General features: G+C 49.8%; 1 protein-coding gene across 1 annotated transcript in view; it reads left to right on the plus strand.

Moving 5' to 3' along the window:
• The window catches only part of ATM (ATM serine/threonine kinase), a 1586045-nt gene that overhangs the window by 504472 nt on the left and 1056849 nt on the right, over positions 1–24724 (plus strand). The window contains exon 21 of the mRNA XM_085621514.1: positions 21001–21076. Coding sequence (XP_085477640.1) covers positions 21001–21076 — 76 coding nt within the window. The remainder of the gene's footprint in view (positions 1–21000; positions 21077–24724) is intronic.

Here is a 24724-nt window from a genome sequence, read left to right on the forward strand (position 1 = left end):
GTTCTCAGAACTGCTCCTGCTGTCCCAATGCCAACCAATCCTCCTGCAGTCTCGGACAGATCTGCTCACGATGAGCGAAGGGAGAATTTGTCATCCGAATCCTTCCTCACTGAGTTTATCGGCATGGAACCTGAACACCATGAGTTCGCCCATCTAGACATCCCGCAGGATTGTAGGGACATTTTGGCCCAGTCAAGAGCACTTTCTACAGTCAAGACGTACAAGTTGAAATGGAAAAGATTCTGCCACTGGTGTGCTTCTAACGGAATCCACCCAATACATTCCACGGCACACCAATTACTACCTTTCTTCTTGCACTTGGCTAGTTCCGGACTATCCCATGCAACTTTACGGGTTTTCCTAGCAGCGATTTCCCGTTTCCGACAGGATGGCTCAAATTCCCTTTGTTCCTCAAGAATAATCCGCCAATTCTTTAAAGGCTTATTCCGAAAATTTCCGCCAGTTCGGCGGCGTCCTCCGTTGTGGCATCTTAACGTTGTGTTAGCGCAATTGATGAGACCACCGTTCGAGCCCATTCACAAGGCCGACTTAAAACATCTAACTTGGAAGGTGGCCCTACTTCTGGCACTAACGTCTTCACGTCGTGTCAGTGACATCCATGCTTTTACCATCAAACCTCCTTTCCTGCAGTTCAAACCGGATGCTGTAGTGTTGCGTACCAATCCATCATTCCTACCCAAGGTGCCTTCTGATTTTCATATTAACGAGCCAGTCATATTAAAGACTTTCTTTGCTAATCCTCAGACACCTGCGGAGCAAAGGTTGCATTCTTTGGATGTGAAACGATGTTTGAAGTTCTACATCAGCAGGACAGCTTCGTTTCGAAAATCCGATCAGCTTTTTATAGCATATGGACGCTGTCATAAAGGACGTCAGGTTTCTAAACCGACGATTGCACGCTGGATTTCGACGGCTATTGTCTTCTGCCATCAAAGGGCAAACAAACCACTGCAGTCTTCAGTGAGAGCACAATCCACTAGGGCAGTATCATCATCTACCGCCTTATTTGCTGGAGTACCTTTGCAACACATCTGCAGAGCAGCTACGTGGTCGACCAGACACACGTTTACTAAGCACTACTGCTTGGCGGCTTTAAGCGAGGAGGATGCTGCAGTGGGACAGGCAGTGCTGCGCAATCTTTTTAAATAAGGTGAGCCTCTTCCTCCCGCCTCCATATTGTTTCCATTTACTGTTCAATATTATTCATTGCATTTAGATACATGCTGTATGTCAACAGATATAGGTATCTATATATATATATATATGTGATGTTCTTATAAGAAGGTTAGGATCATTGCGATCTCATGTTGATGTCATTATGGAAACAATAATATGGTTACTGCTTTCTATTCATATTCAAGCATGTGAATCTATGAAAGACACCCCAATACTGGAGAAGAACAATTGTTACTTACCTGTAAACAGGTGGTTCTCCAGTATTGGTGTCTTTCATAGATTCACATGCGACCCTCCCTCCTCCCTTCAGAGGCTTTTTCCTCCTCATAAACTATGCATACACTTTGGTGCTCCGAAAATCTGAGGTCAGAAACTCTGAGGAGAAGGTTCTGGAGAGGTGCTGACGCCTGATTGGCTGTAGTTTGGACCAAGATAGTGACAGAGATAGACTGCAAATGTCTTTTTTCTCTCTCCATGTATCCCTATGGAGATTTCATATAGGTACATTCTTGGTGTTTTTACACCTACATGGCTCTATTTATGGTATTATTTAGGTATATTATGACTATATATATTGCTATTTTATTTACCGTGGGACTCCCACTCCGACGACGTGGAATATTCAAGCATGTGAATCTATGAAAGACACCAATACTGGAGAACCACCTGTTTACAGGTAAGTAACAATTGTTCGTATATGGTATGGCAATATCATGGAAACAGCTAAAGGACGTTGTTCCAAAAGCTGCAGACCGGCTCAGCTCATGCCAGAGCACCATCTCACATGAAACCAAGCACTCTGCCTCCAGGATTGTTAAGGCCTGCCATAGGAGTGACTGATGGGTTACCATGTGTCCATATATGTTAGATATAGATATACCATATCTAAGTAAGAGGTGATTACACCAACTTACCCCAGCTGAGTAATCAGCCAGTTGTGTCAAATAGTGAGGCCAGGCCAGGGGTGGCATAATACATGCTGCAGCCCCTGGTAGGCCTTGGATACACCTATGCCCTGGGTACCTGGGGTACACTGTTACAGGGTCTATAAGGTGAACCAGTTCCAATTGGTAATGCACCTAGTGTGCATTGGCATTAATTTAGGGAGAGAACAGCAGGGCTGTGGGTCTGATTAGCAGGCCCACAGCCACACTAAGTCATAAAACTAGTGAAGCAAAAGCTAAAATTTGGGGTGACCATAGGATAGCAGACCCTACTCTCCTACACACGTCGTTGATGTAAATCTGTATCTAGAGTTTTATCATTTATATGTTGTTCGTCCATTGTTGGGCTTCCTTCCTGGGACCACTACTGACAGCGACTAGAGGGGCTGCTTTTGAGTGTGGCAACCGACTGCTGAATACCTGGCCTGCAGTGGGTGCCCTAGGTGTGAGTGGGCCCAAGGAGTAGGCACTGGCTGGCCTGAGCTGGTGGAGGGCCTTCCCTGTCCCTAGAGGCGGGCTTCATTTCTGTCCCAGGAGGGCTGTCATCGGCGGTCGGTCCTAGAGGTGGGGTACTGGTACGGCGGCTGCTTCGGGCCGCGGGGGCACGCGAGTGGCCAGCTTCCTATCTGCCTCTTCATCCCGGGAGGGCAGTCGTTGGCGGTCGGAAGGGCTGTGGGCCCTGGAGACGGCTTCGGGTGTGCTGGATCAGCGGAGAGGAGGGTGTGACCCCCTGCGTCGCCAGGCAGTGAGATTGGGTTAGCAATCGGCTTGCCCTCACGTATACGGTTGGTAGGGGGGCTCCCTGTCTGCAGTGGCCGTCACTGGTGGATTGCGGGCCCCGGACCGGGGGTGCCTTCCTACGTGCGACGGCTCAGGTCCTTGCCCAGCCTGCTGAGTGCCTTCGTTGAAGGGGATTCCGCGCCTGCGACTGGCACAACTTGGTCTGATTCAGCGAGGAGCCTGTTGAAGGTTGCCATGACGAGAGATAAGAGCAGCGGCGGCTCCACGAAACATGGACCTATAGAGCAGTTTACTGGCCCGGGAGCGGTGCCTAGTGCTACGGGGAGTACTCAGGAGGCCTTGCCGGACAATGCGGCTCTGATGGCGGCAATCACCCAATCCAGAGACATGCATGATGCAAAAATTGGTGCTGTGGGCTCGGACGTTATGTTGCTAAGACAGGATCTGCGCAATGCTGTGTCCCATATCACTGAGGCGGAGACCCGCATTTCAGGGGTGGAAGATGACGTAACGGTCCTGAAGCAGAAGGTGGCAAGCATGGAAAGTGTCCAGAAGGGCCTGGCTCTCCGGGTGGAGGATGCTGAAGGGAGAGCCCGGCGCAACAACCTGCGCTTTGTTGGATTTCCGGAGGGCTGCGAGAATAGTAATATGGAACAGTTCCTCACACAATGGCTGGAAAGCTGGCTCCCTCCTGATGCCATGTCCCGATGCTTTGTCGTGGAGCAGGCCCATAGAGCGCTCACTCAGAAACCACCCATGGGGGCTCGCCCACGGCCGGTTATTGCGAGGCTCTTGAATTATCTGGACCTCGATGCCATTCTGAAGCAGGCCCAAGCCAAAGAACCCTTGCTCTATGATAACCACCTCATCCTGATATCCCTGCTTCCAGGCATTGACCACTGCCTCCTTGACCTCTGACGGCGGGATGGTGCCGGGGTGTTCTTCTCACCAGACTGTGAAATACTTGTCTCACCTGGATGGAGGGGGTCTCTATACGGGCTGATTTCCCCCCTGTCTGGTACTTGTGGGGGGCGGGCCCGAAGTAATGGGCTGTAGGTTGGGGGTCCATTGGCGGGGGCGGCCCTCGTCCTCCCGTTGGGGGCTAGGCGCTCAACCTGCCGCAACAGGTACTTCAGTGTTTTTGAGATATGGGGTGGGGGGGGGTTTGTTATGGGGTGGGTTTGTTTTGGGGTATGAGTTGCGCTTGCTCACGGGGTCTGCCAGAGTACACACACACACACACACGCAGCCGGGGCCCCTCATCCGCATTATGGCTATGTACGTGGTCAGATGGCTAGTCGGTCTTTAGATGGTCAGGTGTCCCCTGGTACTCTTCGCATCATCAGTTGGAATGTACGCGGGGTCTTGGACAAAATTAAACGGGGGGCGGTTCTTCGTCAGGCAAAGAGGGCTGGGGCTGATATCCTCTTCTTGCAGGAAACTCATCTGATGGGCTCCAAGGTCTTGTGCCTCCAACGCTTTGGCTTTCGGCAGGTCTTCCACGCCGGTTTCACGCAGGGCTCCAGGGGAGTAGCGATTCTAATGCGCCACAGGGTCCCATATGTACACGCGCAACAATGGGTTGACACACAGGGGTGATACATCTGATCGGGGAGGACCCAATAGTGCTGGGTTGTGTGTACGCCCCCCACAGTGGTCTTTGGTGGAGCGGCTTCTTATGATATGGGCGGCCCTGCCAGATGTGGTGGGTGGAGATTGGAACAACGTCATGGACGTGGGTAAAGACAGGAGCAGGGTTGGTGGGGGCCTAGGGGGCAGCCAGCCCACAAAATTGCACTCGTTGGTGACCAGCCTCGACTGGGTTGACACATGGCGGCACGTGAACGGAGACAGGAGGGACTTCACATACCTTTCGGCAGTTCACAAGTCATTCTCTCGGATTGATTATGTCTTTGTCCCCCTGGTCGATGGCTACCAGGGTAGTGGCAGCTGATATTCTCCCACGGGGGCTGTCGGACCACTCCCTGGTTTCCTTGGAGTTGCGGATGGGCAAGGGGCGGCAGCCCTTCCGGTGGTGCCTCTCGGTGTGGAATTTGCAGAATGACGAATATGGGAAGCATATGAGGGAGGCGATCACCAACTATCTCGTCCTCAATGAGGGGTCGTTCTTCAGTGCCGTGACACTGTGGGAGGCTCTGAAGCCTCCGCTACGTGGGGTGGACATTGCCTGGTGTGTGGCGGCCCGTAAAAAGCATCGGGACGCATTGGTTCGGGCTGAAGCGGAAGTGGAGGCGTTCGAGCGTCGAAGCCGGGAGGTGGGTGAGGAGCCGGCGGTGCGACAGTTGCTCCTGGCGCAGCATTCCTATGCCTCCCTCTTAATGGATGAGGCCCGGCAGGTGTGGCTGGCAACGCGCAGCAGAATGTCAGTGGGGGGACAAGTCGGGTAAGATGCTGCATTGGCTCTGTCAGGGCACCTTGCATCCCCAGGCCCCTCCGGGTGTGCTGGATGAAGGGGGGGGGGGGGCGCTGATGACAGACCCTATGGCTATAACTGAGAGCTTTGACACACACTATGCGGCCCTTTATGCCCCTCGGGAGTGCCTGCCGGACGCTATGGTTGATCGATTTATAGCGGATCTCCCGCCCAAAGTGGTGTCGGATGAGACCCGCCGACAACTGGAGCTCCCCCTGACGAACGAAGAATTGGGCAAGGCCCTAGGAGAGCTTAATTCGAGGAAGGCGTCTGGACCCAATGGGTTCCCAAACGAGTTTTTTCGATGCAACAACTTTCAGCTAGCCCCTTACTATCGGGCGGCATTGGAAGAGGCCAGGGAGGTGGGCCGGCTCTCCCCAGACTGGAGGCATGCGTCGGTGGTGGTGTTCCATAAGCCTGGTCGGCCCCTGGAGCAACACACCTCCTACCGTCCAATCTCCCTCCTCAACATGGAGGCCAAAGTGTTGGCTAAAGCACTGGCCAGTCGCCTGTTACCTCACATCTCAGCACTGGTACACCTGGACCAGGCCGGGTTTATGCCCCAGAGGGCGACAAGGCATAACATAAGGCGGGCCCACGTGGCTTTGGTGGCTGTCCGACAGACTGGGGAGCCCGCTGCACTCCTTCTGGCAGACTTGGACAGGGCTTTCGATTCCCTGAGTTGGGTTTACCTGTTCGCCCTGCTACATAGACTTAACTTTGGCCCACGCTTTTTGTCGTATCTGTTGCTCCTCTACACTGATCTGACGGCGTCGGTCCAGGTGGCAGGTGCGGTCTCGTCCAGCTTCCCTATCAGACGAGGCACTTGACAGGGGAGCCATTGGCTGCCTGGGTGCGCGTCGATGCACAGCTCAGGGGCTTTGAGTGGGCCCCGGGCATGTCCGACAGGATCGCATTGTATGCAGACAATGTCCTTTTTTTTTTTTACGGCATTGGATAAATCGGGGCCACGGCTTCTGAGGATCATGCAAATTTTCGGGGAAACATCTGGGCTCTACATGAACCCCCGTAAGTCCACTTTGTGGATTCTGGGAGCTCGGGTTAGAGTGGGCTTGTGGGCTTCTGCGATCCAGGAGGCGGTGGGGGGCCTCAAGTACCTGGGGGGTATTCCTGTCGGATGTGCCAGTCATCTCGTGGGAGCGAAACTTGGCACCGGTTTGGGAGCGTGTTCGTGCGGACATTAAGATCTGGTCCCGCATGCCCATGACAATATATGGCAGATCGGCAATTTTTAAGATGGTTGCGCTCCCTCGCCTGTTATATCAGCTGCAGAACCACCCATACCCGATCATGTCTAGATGGTTCCGGCAGGTCAATTCCGTGTTGGGACAGTTCCTGTGGGGAGGGGGAGCGGTACGTGTAGCGTTGCGCACGTGCTTTCTTTCCACCTACTGTGGAGGGCTTGCGACCTCGTATCTCCTTTCGTACTACCAGGCCTCGCACTTATTGGTTCTTAATGAGTGGTGGTACGGGCATAGGGGGGACCCGGCGTATACACTGGAGCGACGCCTCATGGAGCCTCACACTTTACACACTATCCTTTATTCAGTGCCGCTGCGGGGGGCGCTGCCTCCGGTGTCGCAGGTAGTATTTCAAATCTGGCGGCAGTCCTTGAAACTAATGGGGTGGTGGAACACCCTGACCCGCGAAACTCCTTTGTGATATAATGGGCACCTGCCCGAGTTGGCGGCCTTGCAGGGCTTTCGGGGATGGGATGCTATTGGCATCTCAACCCTGGGGGATGTTGTGCGGGATGGGTCCCTCAAGTCCTTTGGGGATTTGCAGGGGGAATTTTGCATGCCCCGGTCTCAGTTCTTTCGGTACCTTCAGCTCCGTCATGCGCTCTCCCCCAGCCTGGAGGGCCTTGAATCTCTCCCGGAGTTTAGCCCAGGAGAAACGAAGATCTTTATGGGGGATCTGGAGACCAAGAAAATCTCCCGTATTTTTCAGTCCCTAGTCGCTCACTGTTCTCCTACGCTTCAGAAACTGCGGGGGGTGTGGGAGGAGGATGTGGGTACATTGAAGGAGGAAGACTAGAGGGAGACCCTCTCTGCCCCCCGGGGAGCGGCCATAGCGATGCGTCTCCGCCTCATTCAATTTAAATACCTGCACCGGGTTTACTTTACTCTGGTTCGACTGTGGCGGGCGGGTTTGATTGCCTCCCCGGAGTGTCTCCGGTGTGGTCGGGAGGAGGGCACCTTTCTGCACACTGTCTGGCAATGTCTATCGCTCGATCGCTTCTGGAGGGGGGTATTTTCCTGTCTGTCTGGGGTTTTGGGGTGGGCACTCCCGCGGACGCCACAGTTCGCCCTGCCTCATGTTATGGAGGGAATTGGGGGCAATATATATAAAAGGCATCTTATGCTACTGGGCTTACATTAGCGAAACGCGAAATAGCCAAGATGTGGAAGGATGTACGGGCCCCCTCAGTGGCCGCCTGGAAAATTGGCCTGGACTTTTGCGTGGGGTTGGAACAACCAATTTTTGTGGCCAGGGTATGCCCACGTAAGCACTATAAAATATGGAAGCGGTGGGTGGACTATAGGGGTTTGTGGCTGGAGCCTCCCGCTGCAGCGGATGATCTCCCAGTGGAGTGAGGGCGGGGGCCCAGTTGGGTGGAGCCGGCACTGGGAAGAGATGGAGGGGGAACATGGGGTGCGTGTGTGCTAAGGCTGCTTTTGTGTTTACTTTTTTCCTATATAGCTTGCATATGGACTGGACTCAGTGGACTTTGCGCAACTCGGGGGGGCGGGGGTGGGAAGTTGGGCGGGGGGGGGCTTCTTATCCTAATTGCCATGTGATGTTTGGTATTTTGGGGTGTTCCTCTGAAAAGATCAATTGCTTTTTTGCTTCTGTACATCTTGATACTGCAGTTGCCTCTGGGGTACAGGGCCCTGCGATGTATGTGCATTTTGACAATAAATTCTGTTTCCAAAAAAAAGTATGCCCATGAAGGGTGACGGTACCAATTCAGTGCCCAATATCTCATTCACTGCTGTAAAAATCCCATCCCAGTATTGAGCTATCCTGGGACAGGGCCATGCTAGATGTAGGAAAGGCACTTGGTGGGAATTGCATCTCCAGCAATTGGGATCTTCACGCAGGCCCTTGCGCAAAGGCTGAGCGGGCGTTCTATAATACCTGTGCAAAAATGTAAAATGTATTCAACGGAGCTTGTAATTCAGGGAAAGCATCTCTAGCTGACCAGAGCAAAATTTCCATTGTTCCTCCGACAAAGGTGAAGGTAATTCCTCGTTCCATCCCTCAACCGATTTAAGTTTGGCGATAGGGAAAGTGACTTGAGTGGCATTGTATAATCTCGTTATGAGTTTACGCTGGGAAAAGTTAGCCAGCACCTGCCTCAGTGCCGACAGAGTGGGCGGAGGGGCAGGAAAGGAGCTGTGTAGTTTACGGCAGTTGGCCCTGAGCATTTAATATAAGAGCAGGTCAGAGAAGTACGACCTGTCAGCCTCCTGCACCACCGGAGGAGGGATACAAGTATCCTCTGGGTACAGGTCAGCAAAGGTCCTCCATCCCAGCCTCTCAGCCCTGACCACCTCCCACTGTCCGCCAGCGCCGGCAACTGAGGGTTATACCCCAAAGGGACAGAGGGTGCGAATAATATATTGTGTCTAGCCCTAGTGCGTAACCCACTCCAAGCCCATATAAGCGTTTCTGTAGTATCGATTTTATTTCAAGGCCTTTTGAATTTGCAGAATGCCGCTATATTTAATGGAATAGGCACGGTTCTGTCTAATTCAATAGCTACATGTGGCTGAAATGGGGTAGGAAAGACCCAATGATGTAGAAACTGAGCCTGAGCACAGTTTGCGTACAGAGGGATGTCTGGTGCGCCCAATCCTCCCTGATTCAGGGGTAATGTTAGGAGTTCCCAGGCCATGCGCGCCTGCTTCCCAGCCCACATCAATTGTATCATCAGATATCTGAGGTTTTTGTAGAAAAGTGTGAGTGAGGATCATAGGAAGGTTTACACATAGATATATGAACTTGGGCAGTACGACCATCTTGGCTATGGCAATACGTCCAGTTAAGTAGATGGGCAGACGCGACCATGTATCAATTTTCCCCTCCAACCAGCACACAGCGCGCCCATAGTTCATTTCCCATAGTTCCTGTGTGTCCCGTCTCAACCAGACCCCCAAGTATTTCACCGGACCCTCAGCCCATTTAAGAGGAAAAGCCAATGAGAAGGGGGTTACGCCCTCTGTCAAAGGAAAGACCGTGGATTTAGACCATTTAATCCGGATTCCGGACAGCCCACCAAACCTGGTCATTTAACGTAACATGGGAGGAATGTTATCTTTTGGTTTTGTTGTGTAAAGGGTGATGTCATTAGCGTATAGTGAGATCATAAGGCCCCTGGTAGAGAAACTCACCCCTCTGTTAGCTTGATGCTGACGGATACGAGCAGCCAAGGTTTCATTGCCACGACGAAGAGTAGCGGGGATAGGGGATATCCCCGTCTGGTACCTCTAGTTATGGGGAAGCTCCCAGACAGAAGGCCGTTCGCCTTCACCCTCGCTGTGGGGCTAGTGTAGAGGAGTCTAATTTGGTCTCTAAATGTCAGGCTAAGACCCATCCGGGCCAGTATGTTAAAAAAAACATAGGACCATTCAATAGAATCTAATGCTTTTGTTGCGTCCAGTAGCACCGCTGCCGCAGGAGTCTTGGGATCTAAATAGTGGAGCAGGGCGAAAAACGTTCTCAAATTGTGTGCGGTCAACCTTCCCGGAATGAATCCTGATTGATCTGGCCTGGCTATCAATGGAAGTAGGGGTTGTAGTCTCTGAGCGATAAGTTTTCCCAAAATCTTATTATCTACATTAATTTGGGACAGTGGGCGATACGAGTCCCAACTTGTGGGGTCTTTATCAGGTTTTAATAGTGTCACTATCACGGCCACCCTCATCGAGGGTGGAAGGCATCCCTTTTCTAATGATTTCTGATAGACTTCTAATAATTGTGGTGCCAATAAGTTGCTGTAAGGTTTGTAGAAGGAGGTAGGCAGACCATCTAGTCCTGGGGCCTTGTCATTGGGGAGGCTGTAAATCACCCGTACGATATCCTCTATAGTGTAAGGGTCATCAAGATAATCTCTATGCGCTCTATCTAGTAACTCCAATGAATCCAGGTATGCGTACAAATCGGAATAGTGGAGGTGTATAGATTAGCATAGAAGTCTGACATAAAATCTAATATTTGTTGCGATCCTCTGATGGGGACTCCATTGTCATCCCTGAGCTCAGCTATTATATTGGAGTGTCTCGGGGGTTGAAGCATGTTTGACAGCGTTTTTCCAGGCCTGTCTCCCTCTTTATATCTCTTAGCAGAGCTGTATTTCCCCATAAATCTTATCTCCCGATTGGCTTCTTCCCCATGTTCGGAGATTGATTCCCTGAGCGCTGCAAGGTGTGTTCCATCACCCGACTCGTAATACTTGCCCTCTGAGTCTTTGATTCGTGCCTTGAGAGTCTGAAGCTGTTGTCTCATCGACTTCAGTACCCCTGCTCTCGCGTAGATATGCAGCAGCCCCCTTTTACCACCTTAAAAGCCTCCCACAGCATACCCGCTGAATCCACGGAGCCCTTATCTTCTGCAAAATAAACATTTATATCTTCACGAATTTCCTCGTGGAAAGCTTGATCTAATAGAGCCTTGGTGGGAAGCCTTCAAGTGAAGGGACGTAGGGCTGGAGTAGGGATCTGCAACTGCAATAGGCATGGAGCATGGTCAGATAGGATCCTGGGCATAATAGATACATCTGAGGCCCATGTGACTACGTCTCGAGAAACTACCCAGACTCCAGTCTAGACCAGGTGTTATGACGTGAAGTGATACAGGTACCAACTGCACTATTAGGGTGGCGTAGCCCCATATATCCACCAGATCATTAGCTTGAATGAGTGAGTTCAAATTATCTCCAGTACGGGGATGAAGAATACGCGATGCCCCTTTCCTATCCAAGGAGTCGTTCAAAATGGCATTGAAATTACCACCCCATATGACCGTATCACATCCCAAACTTACAATGTGTGCCCAAATCACAGGGAAGAACTCCAGGTCATCCGAGTTGGGGCCATATATTGCAGCCAGTACTACTTCATTTCCATATATAGTGCCTTTTAGGATAATGAATCTCCCCTCTACATCAATGTGTGTATGAGTAATTTTCCATTCCATCCCCTTACGGATAAGTATGGCCACCCCACGTGCGTAGCTAGAGTATCCAGTGGATCGCACCTCCCCCAGTAATTATGTCGCAACTTGGCATTGGAAGCATTAGGTAGGTGGGTTTCCTGCAGAAATCAGTAGTGAATCTTGTGTCTAATTAAATAGGCATGAATAAGTCTGGCTTTCTTGTGGTCATTCAGACCCCTGATATTCCATGTCAGAAAATTTAGCTTCAACATCCTGTATTAACGACACATAAAATGAATGCAACGTGGAACTTTATGGTCATTCAATTTAGCACAGTGGTAATGGGGCTAGGTCTGAGCCAAGGCCCAACCAGCCCGTATTCCTTTTGGCTGTTGCAACAATAGTGAGTCGGCTTGCCCGAGTGATTACATATAACTCCATACAAAGGAGACAAACATTGCTGCACTGTAACCCCAATTCTATCCCCCCACCCAACCCAACCCCCCAATTAGGTTCAGTTAAAACAGCCCCCCATACCCCAACTTCATAACAACCCTCCTAGGTAAACGTGAGGGATCAATTATAACATAACATGTGTATTTGTAAAGCGCACGTTCACCGCTACGGGTATCTTGGCGCTGAATAACAGATGTTTATTGTTACCCAACTCAATGGTACTCATTTTATCGACCTCAGATGGATGAAAGGCTGAGTGGACCCGCCGGGATTTGAACCTGTGACCATGAGGTCGAACACAGGCCCCTGTAGTAGACGCATTAGTCCACTGAGCCACCAGACCCGGGAGATCTCCCTGGGGGTGAGGAATTTCCGGCCAACACCCTGGCTAGAGACCAGGTGGCTGAGCAAGTTATTAAGAGTACAACTAGATATATCAATAGCAACTATATACGACTGATTCAACTAAGCAGTGGAGGATGCAGATCTTCAACTAGTTTACACCACAACCAGACAGAACCAACCCTTTGAATTCCTACCAACAGGTTTATAAAGTTCAACCAATATTAGAGAGCTACCACTTCAGTCATTGTCACTAGTGCTACTCAGGATAGTTCTGAGTTTTTAGACTGGCGTTTGTTTCCCGCAACATGTTTGGCAAATTTGAAGGCAAATTTGGCATTCTTGAAGAAATGCTGGCTATCTTCATGGGTGACTTTTAGTTTCGCAGGGTACAGAAGTGCGCAGGGTATGCCCGCTTGCCGGAAGATGCGCTTAACCATGACAAACTTTCTTCTTGCAGACTGGACTGCCTGGGTGAAATCAGGAAAAAGGAGATGTGATTTCCTTGATGAGTTATCTGACCCATGTTCCTTGCCGCTCGGGGAATACTGTACTGTAGTTGGGTCAAGATAGGACGCGGTGTCGTCCCCCCCCCCTACTGGAGGCCTCGGGGCAAGGGATCTGTGAGCACTTTCTACAATGAACATGTTGGAAAGCGATATGCCGAAGATGTCCTTAAATAGAGTTTCAACAAAGTCTTCCACTCTGCTCATCGCTGTAGTTTCCGGCACACCATTAATACGGATGTTGTTACGACGGGACCAGGCTTTCAGGTCCTCATTTTTGGCCTTTATGACTTCCAACACCTTTTCCATATTTAGTAGTTGCTCTCTAGATTCGGCTTGAAATTCATGTGCATCTGTAACGTTTTCCAGTTTGTCAATTCGTACTTCGTGTTTGTTCACTTGTTTTTTTACCTGATCCTGCCTGTCTGTGAGCTTATCTATCTTAGTATCGATTGTTTTGAGGCTTGACTGAACATCAAGTTCGTAGATCATCGTTACCTTCCGTGGCACCATCCCTACACTCAGTATCGGGGTCATTTTCCGATTCAGCGTGCCTTGTTGACCTTTTGTTTTCGAAAGGCAGTTTGGTTTGTTTAGTGTCTGTCTTCCCCATTGTCTGATTTGCGAGTTACGCATGCCGTGAATGGGGCCTTGGGAGGAGTAGATCTTGGATCCCGATGATGTCTAGTGTGTTGCAGGGCGGCCCCGCCAATCGCTGACCCTCCGTGGGTTGCTACACAGGCGGCCGTGATCGATGCGATACGGGATATCTAGCCTGATATCCAGCAACGGCCTAGCTGATATGTCATGGCACAGCATGTATTCACCACATTCTTCACACACAGCCGCTGCTCTGCCTCCACTTGTTTGGCCTCCGCCCTCGAGATCTGCAGCTGGGCTCCACTTGAGGTCATACCAGATCACTGGCAGCAGCCCAGAGAGGGCCCTGACTCTGTAACTGGTCTCAGCCGTGGCCCGCAGACACATGGTGGCGCGCAGCAGGCCAGCGGGCCGAACCGGCCCACAGCAGCACCCCATATCAACACACCGGCAAGGAAGGAAGCCGAGCCCAAGGGCCCCAGTTCAGAATGGACTGCGGATTCCCAGCAGAGCAGACGCAACTGCCGGTCCGCTCGGCACTGCCCCCTCTCCTCACCTAGGCCCAGCCCTCGCCACTGGGGAACGCGCCACAGCGGTGTACGCAGGTCTAGGGGTCAACACTTCACACTCCAGCCCTGGCTCAATCAATCAATCAATCAATCAAAAAATTTGTAGAGCACACTACATACCCGCAAGGGTTCCAAGGCGCTGAGGGAGGGGAGAAGGTGTGGAGCTGTAGCTACTGATCGAACAGCCAGGTCTTGAGTTGTCTCTTGAAGGTTAGTAGGTCTTCGGTTTGTCGTAAGATGAGGGGGAGGGTGTTCCAGGTAGTGGCGGCATGGTGGGAGAAGGATCTGACTCCGGCTGTGGTTCTACGGATGCGTGGGACGGTCGCCAGAGAGAGGTCTGCGGAGCGGAGTTTCCTGTTGGGTAAGTGGAAGGAGAGTCGGCTGTTAAGGTAGGCTGGGCCGGTCTTGTGGAGTGCCTTATGTGCGTGGATCAGGAGCTTGAAGGAGATTCTTTTGTTAACAGGGAGCCAGTGCAGGTTTCTGAGGTGGGGGGCGATGTGGTCGCGGCGCGGGACGTCGAGGATCAGGCGTGCAGAGGCATTCTGGATTCTTTGCAGTCTGTTGATGAGCTTGATGGGGGCGCCGGCGTAGAGAGGGTTCCGTAGTCGAGTCTGCTGCTGACTAGGGACTGGGTGACTGTTTTTCTTGTGTCAGTCGGGATCCATTTGTAGATCTTGCGGAGTATACGGAGGGTGTTGAAGCAGGTGGAGGAGACGGCGTTGACTTGTTTGTTCATGGTGAGTTTCGAGTCAAGGATGACTCCCAGGTTGCGTGCGTGGTTGGTGGGTACAGGGGTGTCCCCAGTGACGCGGGTCACCAAGGGTCGTCCCATGCTGAGGGGTTGGGCCCGAGGATGAGGATCTCCGTCTTGTCTGTGTTCAGCTTAAGGTGGCTATCCTCCATCCATTCGGCGACAGCCTTTATTCCCTGGTGGAGGTTGGATTTGGCGGTGAGAGGGTCCTTGGTGAGGGAGAGGATGAGTTGCCTGTCGTCGGCATAGGAGATTATGTTGAGGTTGTGGTGTCGGGCGATGCGTGCGAGGGGCGCCATGTAGATGTTGAACGGCGTCGGGCTGAGGGAGGATCCCTGCGGGACGCCGCAGATGATCTCGGAGGCTTCGGATCGGAACGGGGGTAGGCGGACTCTCTAGGTTCTGTCGGAGAGGAAGGAGGAGGTCCAGTCCAGGGCCTTGTCTCAGATCCCGGCGTCGTGGAGTCGTGTGCGTAGTGTGCGGTGGCAGACGGTGTCGAAGGCGGCTTAGAGGTCCAGGAGGATGAGGGCCGCCGTCTCGCCGTTGTCCAGTAGGAGCCTGATGTCGTCTGTGGCGGCGATGAGGGCGGTCTCGGTGCTGTGGTTGCTGCGGAATCCTGATTGTGAGAGGTCCAGGATGCTGTTGTCTTCGAGGTAGTGGGTGAGATGGATGTTGACTATTTTCTCGATGACTTTAGCTGGGAACGGAAGCAGGGAGATGGGCTAGAAGTTTTTGAGTTCGCTCGGGTCCGCCTTGGGTTACTTCAGTAGGGCGTTAATTTCGGCGAGCTTCCAGCTCTCTGGGAAGGTCGCGGTCTCGAAGGAGAGGTTGATGATGTTGCGCAGGTGGGGTGCAATGGAGCTGCTGGCTTTGTTGAAGATGTGGTGTGGAAAGGGGTCAGACGGCGAGCCGGAGTGGATCGTGCTCATGGTCTTGATTGTGTTTTCGATGCTCACGTTGGCCCAGGTTGTCACGGGGTCGTGGTCGGTGGGGTGCGGTGGGTCCAGCGTGTTGGTGCCTGATGGGGTCGTCCGGGAGTTGAAGCTGTTTTGGATGTCGGTGATCTTGCGGTGGAAGAAGGTGGCGAGGGATTCGCACAGGGCTTGCGACGGCGGGATGTCGTTGGCGTTTGAGCTGGGGTTGGAGAGTTCTCTAACGACGTTGAAGAGCTTCTTGCTGTTGTGTGCGTTGCTGTCGAGGCGGTTTTTGAAGGAGGTTCTTTTGGCGGTCCAGATTAGGTGGTGGTGGTTGCGGATGGCGTTTTTGTGGGCTGTGCGGCTATCTGGTGACTTCTCGCTGAGCCATATGTTCTCCAGCTTCCGGCAGGAGCGCTTAGACGCTAGGAGTTCCGGCGTGAACCAAGTGGCTCTCTTGCTGGTGTCTTTGAGGGTTTATTTTTTCAGCGGGGCTAGGGTGTTGGCGCAGTCGTCCATCCATTGTCTGAGGGTGCGTGAACCATCGTCGGGGTTGGTCAGTGGGTTGAGAGCGAGGTTTGTCTGTAGTTGCACTTCGGTGATTTTGCCCCAGCAGCGGTGGGGGATCAGTGGGGTGAGGTGATGTCTGACAGGTTTCCGAAAGGTGAAGTGGATGCAGTGGTGGTCGGTCCAGGTGGGTTCGGAGACGTGGCTGAAGGAGACGTGGGGGCTTGAGGAGAAGATGGTGTCGAGCGTGTGTCCGGCGGTGTGGGTCGGCATCGTGACGAGCTGTTCCAGTCCGAGGTTGGCGAGGTTGTCTATCAGGGTGGAGGAGATGCTGTTGTTGTTGTTCTCCAGATGAAAGTTCAGGTCTCCGAGGAGGATGTAGTCGCTGGAGGTCAGTGCGTGCGTGCTGATGAAGTCGGCGATGGCGTCGCAGAATTGCGGTCGTGGTCCCGGTGGCCTGTAGATGAGGGTGCCTCTTAAGGTGGTCTTGGGGTCTGTGTGGATCTGGAAGTGCATGTGTTCGGCGGTGCTGAGAGGGTCGTCGGTGTTTGTTGAGACCCTGATGGTCTTTTTGTGGCCGATGGAGATTCCTCCTCCGACTCCGTTGGTGCGGTCTCTGCGGGCGATCTTGTATCCGTCGGGGATGGCTATGGCGATGTCTGGAGAGGAAGCTTAGTTCATCCAGGTCTCGGTCAGGAAGGCGATGTCTGGTGATGCGGAGTCGAGTAGGTCCCAGAGCTCGACGGCGTGTTTGCGTGCGGAGCGGGTGTTGATCAGGATGCATCGGAGCTGGTTGTGTTCTGTCATGGCGGGAGTCTCTGTGTCTTAGATGCAGGAGAAGCTGCAGTTCTGGCAGGTGAAGGGACCGTGGGTGCGCTTCGGGGTGGCCCTGCAGTAGGTGGGGGTCCGTCCTGGTTTGAGAGCGATGAGGGTACTGGCGTCGTATCGGAGGCGGTCTTCATGGCTGGTGCGGGGGCCAGGGGTTCTGGCGCTGGGCGCGGTCCAGGCGCGGACGGGCGCAGACACGCTTGCCTTAGGCGCGTCTTTGGCGCTCCCGCTGCGCAGCGGCCACCATTATAAGGGGAGGTGGGAGGGAGGAGCAGCTGGGAGGCGGGAGGCGGGTGGCAGGGGGCAGCGAATGGGCGCGGGGGGCGGGGCCGCAGGGGCAGCAGCGTCGGGAACTGCGGGGAATGGGCACGGAGCAAAAAGGATACGCAAGAAGGCAAAAGAATGTTAAACAGGGCAAAAGGGTACACAAGGCAAAAAGGATGCGTGGGGCACAGAGCACAAAACACCAAGAGCGTGAGGCAGGAGGCAGCGAAGGGGTGTGGGGGGCGGGGCCGCAGGGGCAGCAGCGGCGGGGAATGGGCACGGAGCAAAAAGGAGACGCAAGAAGGCAAAAGAAGGCTAAACAAGGCAAAAGGGTACACAAGGCAAAAAGGATACGTGGGGCACAGAGCACAAAACAACAAGAGCGCTGGTGGAGCTGCAGGGGGGGGGGGGGAGTGGGCGACCTACCGAGCAAGGCTCTGCAGGATCTCCACCGTCGGGATAGCCCCAGTGCCGCATGTCGATGCACACACAGAATAACGCAACAACCGTATCTGGCCAAATATTTGTCGTAACGCTCTCGGAAAGGGTTAATTCTGCACCTAATGCAGTGGTGGTGGCAATCCAAGTCGTTAGCTGTGTTTGTACTCCTTATGTCAGGCGGAAATTATGGTCGGATGATGACTCAGCCAGCGGAGCCCTCTCAGAGAGCGGCCATTCCCCAGCTCAGCTAGACCACGCCCCGGTCAATCAGCCTGCTGAAGTGGCTCCGTGCTTCTGATGCGGAAATAGTCATAAAAAGAAACTGATATAAGAAATATGTAAGTAAACTTGTTCATCAAGAAAGGAACTGATCTGAAAGCCTGCTAAACCTCCCTAACTCACATGTAGTGTGGATGCTTTTCTGAATTAAAATCGGTAAATCCTACCTAAGCAAACAACATATCTAAATACCCATACTCGTATAGATACTACAATCCAACGGTGACCACGGACCTTAGTGCTGAAAAAATTTACATTTTAAGTACTTAAATTCTCAAACTATGGGAATACCACTGGCACTATCTGACAAATTAATTTCACAACAAACATTTGTGCTATGTTAATTATTCTCAGAAAGACAACAGGGTACTTATCTTGTGAAAAGCAGCATCCAAAGAAGTAAGATAGCTGTGTTTTTTAGTTTTTTTTATTACTTGTTAGTATTTTATGAATGTTCTAGATTCTTTGTCCTCACATACAGTAGTTATCAGGCATCTCTTTTCTTTTGGTACGTTTTTAGTGCACCCTGGTAAAACCACTAGTGGTGTATACAGGACCTCTCCATGTTTGATTGTCATAATTTCCTGCAGCGACCTGGACCAGTAGTCATCCACCTGCGGGCAATTCCAAGTCGAGTTTCGAAAGTCAGCAGAAGGGTGACTACAAATCACACATTTCGGGTCCACCTCTAAGCCCAAAGTCTTAAGACTCAGCGGTGTATAAAACATTCTGTATAGGAAGTTAAAGTGCATCAATCGGTGCTTGTAATAAAAGGAGATCCTACATCTTAATTTGCAGCAGTATCACCACTGTTCATCCATCAGTCTCCCCACTATCTTCGTAGATGACATCTCATTGCTCTCACTTCCCTGTATAATCCTGATATTGTACATAGGCACATTTGATATTTAAATGCTTCAAAACAATATAATAAGGATCACAGATGAAGGTACAGAAAACAACTTATTCAAATGGTATATATGAAATCTAGTACTCCAAGCTGTAGGTTATGTGGACTTTTGGAGTGATCGTGGAATTTGTGAATATAAAGAATAAAAGTGGTACAGCCAAAGTGAAGGTATAACAAAATGAATTTCAGTTTCATGTATAGTTGAGGGTACTGTTATTGTTCTGACCTTGTCAGGGAGTCGACAAGTAGCTGGTTCCTGTTTGTGGCTAGTACACAGGTCTTACAGAAAAGTACTCATTCTTGGCTCTAAGTAGAGTAACTCTGTGGCCTGGAAACAGTATTCTGGAGTATGCAGATGTTTACTCCTCTCCGCCTTCCCGAAATGTACACCAACTCCAGGTGTGTGCAACTACTTCCAAAAACTCCTTGCTTGCTTTTAGAAGTGTGCAGCCTTTTCTCCCAGTCTACTTGTAGACGGCTGCCACTCAAAACTGTGTTTGTTCAGGATATTATGATGGCACCAATTGACAGTAAGAGTTTATTATCGATGTTTAGCGGCATCATTTTCTTATTGCAAGTATATTTTTATGTTCAAATGAGGTAGTCATAAGGAAATAAACTTCAGTAGATTTTAGGGAGATTATTGGAACCTATTAATCACAAGCATATCAATTACGAACAGTATATTTATTGAATTTTACAATTGGGTAGATGAGCTCAGTACCGTTTACATTGGTTTGTAAAACAATTACTGTTTGTGGAGTTAAAGAACCGATCAACAGTAATAAAAACAAAAGAATCCTCAACCAAAAGCCCTGCTTCTTCTCCACTACCTCTGGTGAAATACTCCATCAATTCCTTCTGCCCATTAGTGCATCCAAAATTACAAGGCTGTTCATCTAAAGAGCCCAGCTCTCTCAGCCTGGGCTGACAAGCAAATTAGGTTGTCTTTTTGAGATGTATGCCAGCATTAGTCCCCATATTGTGTAAAAGTTGAGGTGTTCGTGCTTGCCGTTATTAACTTATTGTTTCATTGTATAGCTTCCGCACAATTGCCCATGCCTTTGAGCCAACAATGGTGGCTTGTGTTTTCTTTTAAGGAATGCAGTATCTAATTTCCCAACCCACAAGCACTGCCATATTAAGTATCAGTCTATCTCAAAATTTCTTTATAACCACGTGATGGCCTAAGCCTTTATGTCATCAAGCCAGAAACAAATAGGAGATATACAAAGATTTATATCCGCGCAGTTGAAACATTTTCCCATAAAGTAGTTGATTTGGAGCAGCTGCACTATACATCATGAATGAAACATCTTCTTCAACACACAGGTAGCATTCAGAATCAATGTACCATTGATGGAGGTGCGTTTGCCTCTGTTCAAATGGGATTGTATGGGAAAATAAAGACGGATCTACAGAAAACAACAGTACCTGCTCACATTTGACTGTTGTTGACCCTTTTTCTAAATTCTTCCCCATCTGAGGACCTGTCCTTTCATCATAGTGTGGTTCATGGAGGACAGTTGTGTACACCACTTTGAGGTCATGCAGAGTACAATTTCATTTACCTACAGATTCAAGTCATGAGCTTCCTTTTTCTAGATTTCTTTGCATCAGAAAGGTTCCTTTTTCACCCCTTATAAAATAATTTTTCTGAAGCCATTACTTTAATTATTTTCCCTCTTCAAATAGACAATGGTTGTGGTGAGCTAAAGAACAAATACATTGGTCAGACACCATCTCAGAAATCTATCATAAGCACCTGTTTCTTATTTTACTTTTTTAAAGACCCTCTCTGTTAAAAGCCATGCAAAAAAAGATAGCACTTCTAGTTTGGCCATTTTAGTAAAATGCAATTTTTGAGCCTGACTCGCATCAAGTGGGTCATGGACATTCTGTAACTTTAAGTGAGACTTTGAAGACACAGCAGTGAAGCTTTTCTGAAGTAAACATTTTTGTTAATGTGGCAGAAGAACATGTTAACCAAGACCTCTGGAACAGACTTCTGTAGTTGAAAGTAATTTGACCGACTACAGTAAAAGCATCAGTTTTATAAATGTTGTTATTCAATGCTAAATGATTAGAGCATATCAGTTGAAGTAATATTTTAATATTTCGTTTTTTTCTATTTCAGGCATTTAACAAATGATGGAAAATGCACAGCACTTGTAAGAGTTGCCCTTGTCAACTGCATGAAAGCATTGCTAGAGGTAAGTTGGGCATAAATCTGGGGTAATGTCATCTTTATTGAAGGCATAGATAAACAAAAGCTTCTAATGGATAGTTCTGACCGCAGATTCCTCACCTTCAGAATATCCCCAGGCTCCAGACGGGATCTGTATGATTTAAACACCATTGCTCCTGGACGCTGGTGGGTGGGGCTGTGTGTCTCCCTTTTGACTTGTTCTACCCCAGAAGTTACTATTGAGCCGCATATAAGCGCCACTCCTGTGCTTTTTATACGCTTCTTACAAATTTAGTAGGACTGTTATTTGGGTCAACAAAACGTTATACTACAGAGACTTTGTCTTCTCAAATCATCAGTAAATGTTGGTCCGGCTAGCTCACAGTACTACATCTAAACTCCTAAACCTTCAGAGCTATAGATGCTGTTGGCAACTACGAACATGACCACTCTTATTCCCAAGGAATTACTGGAAGCATTCTAACCCGTTTGTTTGTCACCTTTGTATGCCCAAAGGTTTACAAAGAGAAGAAACAATAATACATTTTCAAATGTTTATTGAAAAGATCTAAGCCTTGTAAGTAAAACATGCACTGCAACAATTAGACACATGAGACTCATCATTGTTATAAGCATTATTAGAATGGTGAAAAACAAAGCAATTAAACCATGTTAATTGTTCCTTATGTTATGCCTTTCAATATTACTCCTACACTAGCAGGAGCATGCAAGAGCATGGTGGGAGTACCCTTCTGCCAGACCCATTTGGAATGATCTACCACCATACCTTTGTGTAATGTATTAGGAAGCTGGCCTCAGGGCATTAACACATGCACTCTGTCTCAGTGTGCAAGCCTAAACACATTTCTGCTTGCACAGCTATCTTCCTTCTTAGAATGAATGTCGGGCCCGCAAAACTGTATCTCATTCACAGCTTTCTGCAGCATTTATGATCAGTCCAGTGTGACGTGCCTCTCATCTAATTCAAACAGATGCGCTTTAAATAATAAAACACCGGCCTTATCTCGTTCTGCTAGAGAAGCAGAAAAACCTCTTTACTTAGTCTGGAGAAAAAGAGTTGTCTCCTACGAGCACATGATAATGCAAGGATATCTTGTTCTAGTATCTGTGTCCCTGAAACTAATAGTGCAGACAACAGAAAAACAATGTCTACCAAAAATAAATGCGTGCATGGCATATTCTCATGTAAATGAAAAACAGGTACGCACCACCATCTTAAAAAGATGCTACATTAATAAGGAAAACTAAAATGGAGACAAAATACAACCTCTATAATAAAGCGTGGATGTCAGTTCCTCTCTTTTTGCACCTTTGTACATGGATCCCAAGTTCACAACCAGGTTTTCTCATCAGTGGATGAGTTTTTTCTCAAATTTCTTCATTTTTACAGGGTGGAAGCTAGCTATGCCCCTCCGAAAACTACACGTTTTAAACGTTTTCTGTCATAAATCTCCATGAGGTGTGCCACTGATGTGTGGGTTGGGGTACAACTCCAAGCCCTTTGAGGTGTGTGCAATATGTGGATACAAAGCGAACCCAGAAATAAATCCTGAAACTTCTGCTACCTCTCAAAGTCTAGGTTGTGGACCTGTTTCCACTCTCAGCAGCATTCTTGTGACAGGTCCTTGTCTTGGGCACAAGAAAGCCAAGCAGGATTCATTACAAGAATGTCTTTGTCCCTCTAGGTCTTGCTCCTGGTTCCCCATGAACACTGATTCTGCAACAGATCCTGATGCACCCTCAGTTTCCATGACCATCGCCGACGTCACAACAGATTGAGGCCATTATAGAAACAGTATTGCAAATCTTTGTCACTCTTCTGGCTCTGTTTGCCGTGCTATTGGGCCTTAAGGTTCCTCCGAGTCCTCTAGTCACGGTACCGCAAGGGAGTCTGCCCTCTTCGCCATCTCTGCCTCCTGAACCTGCATTGTGTTCCTCTCCAGTGCCGGAGCCGACTTCATACCTGGCACAAAAATCCACACCAGTTCCTTTGGTGTAGATGCCAGCCATGATGCCGTAGAAAGCCCTTGTTCTAATTGCCCAATCCAACTCCTAGCCAAATTCTTATGACACTGACAGAGGTCGCGTCCAGCCTTATGCCTCCAGTTCAGTCTGACTCAACAGAAACATGCTTCCACCTCTGAGACACATCCCTGCCCTCCAACAGCTTTTTGATTCTCTGATCAGTCAACAAGATTTTGGAGAAACTAATGGAGATTATGAAGATTCTTTTCCTGCACACAGTAATCTGAATGTATACTTGGACTCACAGGAGGCTAGCGAGTTGGGCACTTCCCCGGACACTTGGTTGTATTCTCTCCCTAGGCCATCAGTGGAACAGAGTGCTTCCTTTGCTGTGATGAGACTGGCAGCGGAGGCCTTAGACTTACAACTGCCACCTTTGGAGGTTAAAACAACTGTATTGACGGAAGTTCTGCAACTTGGACAGACTTACTCTGAATGACTTTTACCATTCAACGCGGCCCTGACTGACACTTCATTGAGCACTTGGTCTAAGCCTTGTTCCTTTCTACTGGTGATCAGGCCAGTTGCCACAAGCAGTCATCAGGTGACCATGACTTTCCCACTCTTTATGGGACATGGTTGGTGATATCTTACTGGTAGTCTTAAAGAAGTTATGGGCCGATTCTGCTCAAGCCATCCTTATGGACAATATGAAGCATAATATATTATTCTTTCTAGGCTGGAGGCTACTGGCTGCTTAGGCAGAGCAGTTGGCACTAGCAGGGTGCTTCAGTATCATGCTTGGATGAGATCACTGAGCTTCTGTGTTGATTTAAAGGCCTCTTTGATGGATATGTTTTTGGAAGGGTCTCGCCTGTCTGGCGAGAACATTCAGCGCTCAAGTGCTTTAAAGAAAGCAGGGCCACGGTGCATTCCAAGGCTGCACACTTAGCAGTTTTGCCCCGTTTGAGGATACTGCAGGGGTTTGGTGTACCTCTAATGCCAAGGGCCACTGCCTCTACAACAGGCACCTCAGCGCTTTAGGTGTCAGGGATGGTGATTAGGTAGATGGATAACATCCAGGCCACCAAGAGGAAGCAAACTTCTCAGTCCCTGTCCTTGCCGCATTACCCTTCAAGCCACTTTAGTTTGCCTGTGGTGACGCATGACCACTGTGTGGGCGGCGAGGTCAAACATTTCCCCAAGGGAGACAAAATGGAGCATTCAAAGGTGGGCCCTTCAGATCATCCATTAGTACTTTGCCCTGCCGTTCCTTTTTGACCTGCTGCATCTTCTGCCCACTTCAGTGTCTTTCAGAGAAGCACCTGTCCATCTTGCATTAAAAGGGACAGGCTCTTTTGGCTAAATGAGCTAGAGGGAGACAGGGAGGATTCCAGGCCAGGAAATATTGACTGGCTCTTATTCCTGCTATTTCCTCATGCCATAGACGGATGGAGATCTTTGTCCTACTTTAGATCTATGCCCTGTGAACACCTTCATGTGGAAGGACAAATCCTAAATGGTCACGTTGACCCATGTGTGGAATCCAGGTGACTAGAAGGTGGCTTTGGACTTGCAGGATGCCTATTTACATGTCCCGTCATGAAGTCACACGGACTTGATTGTGGTTCAAGGTGGGCCAGGCGCTTTTTCAATTTGCCTTTCTCCTCTGTGGTTTCTCATGTGC

This window comes from Triturus cristatus, chromosome 8, assembly GCF_964204655.1.
Source record: "Triturus cristatus chromosome 8, aTriCri1.1, whole genome shotgun sequence".
Taxonomy (NCBI): Eukaryota; Metazoa; Chordata; class Amphibia; order Caudata; family Salamandridae; genus Triturus; species Triturus cristatus.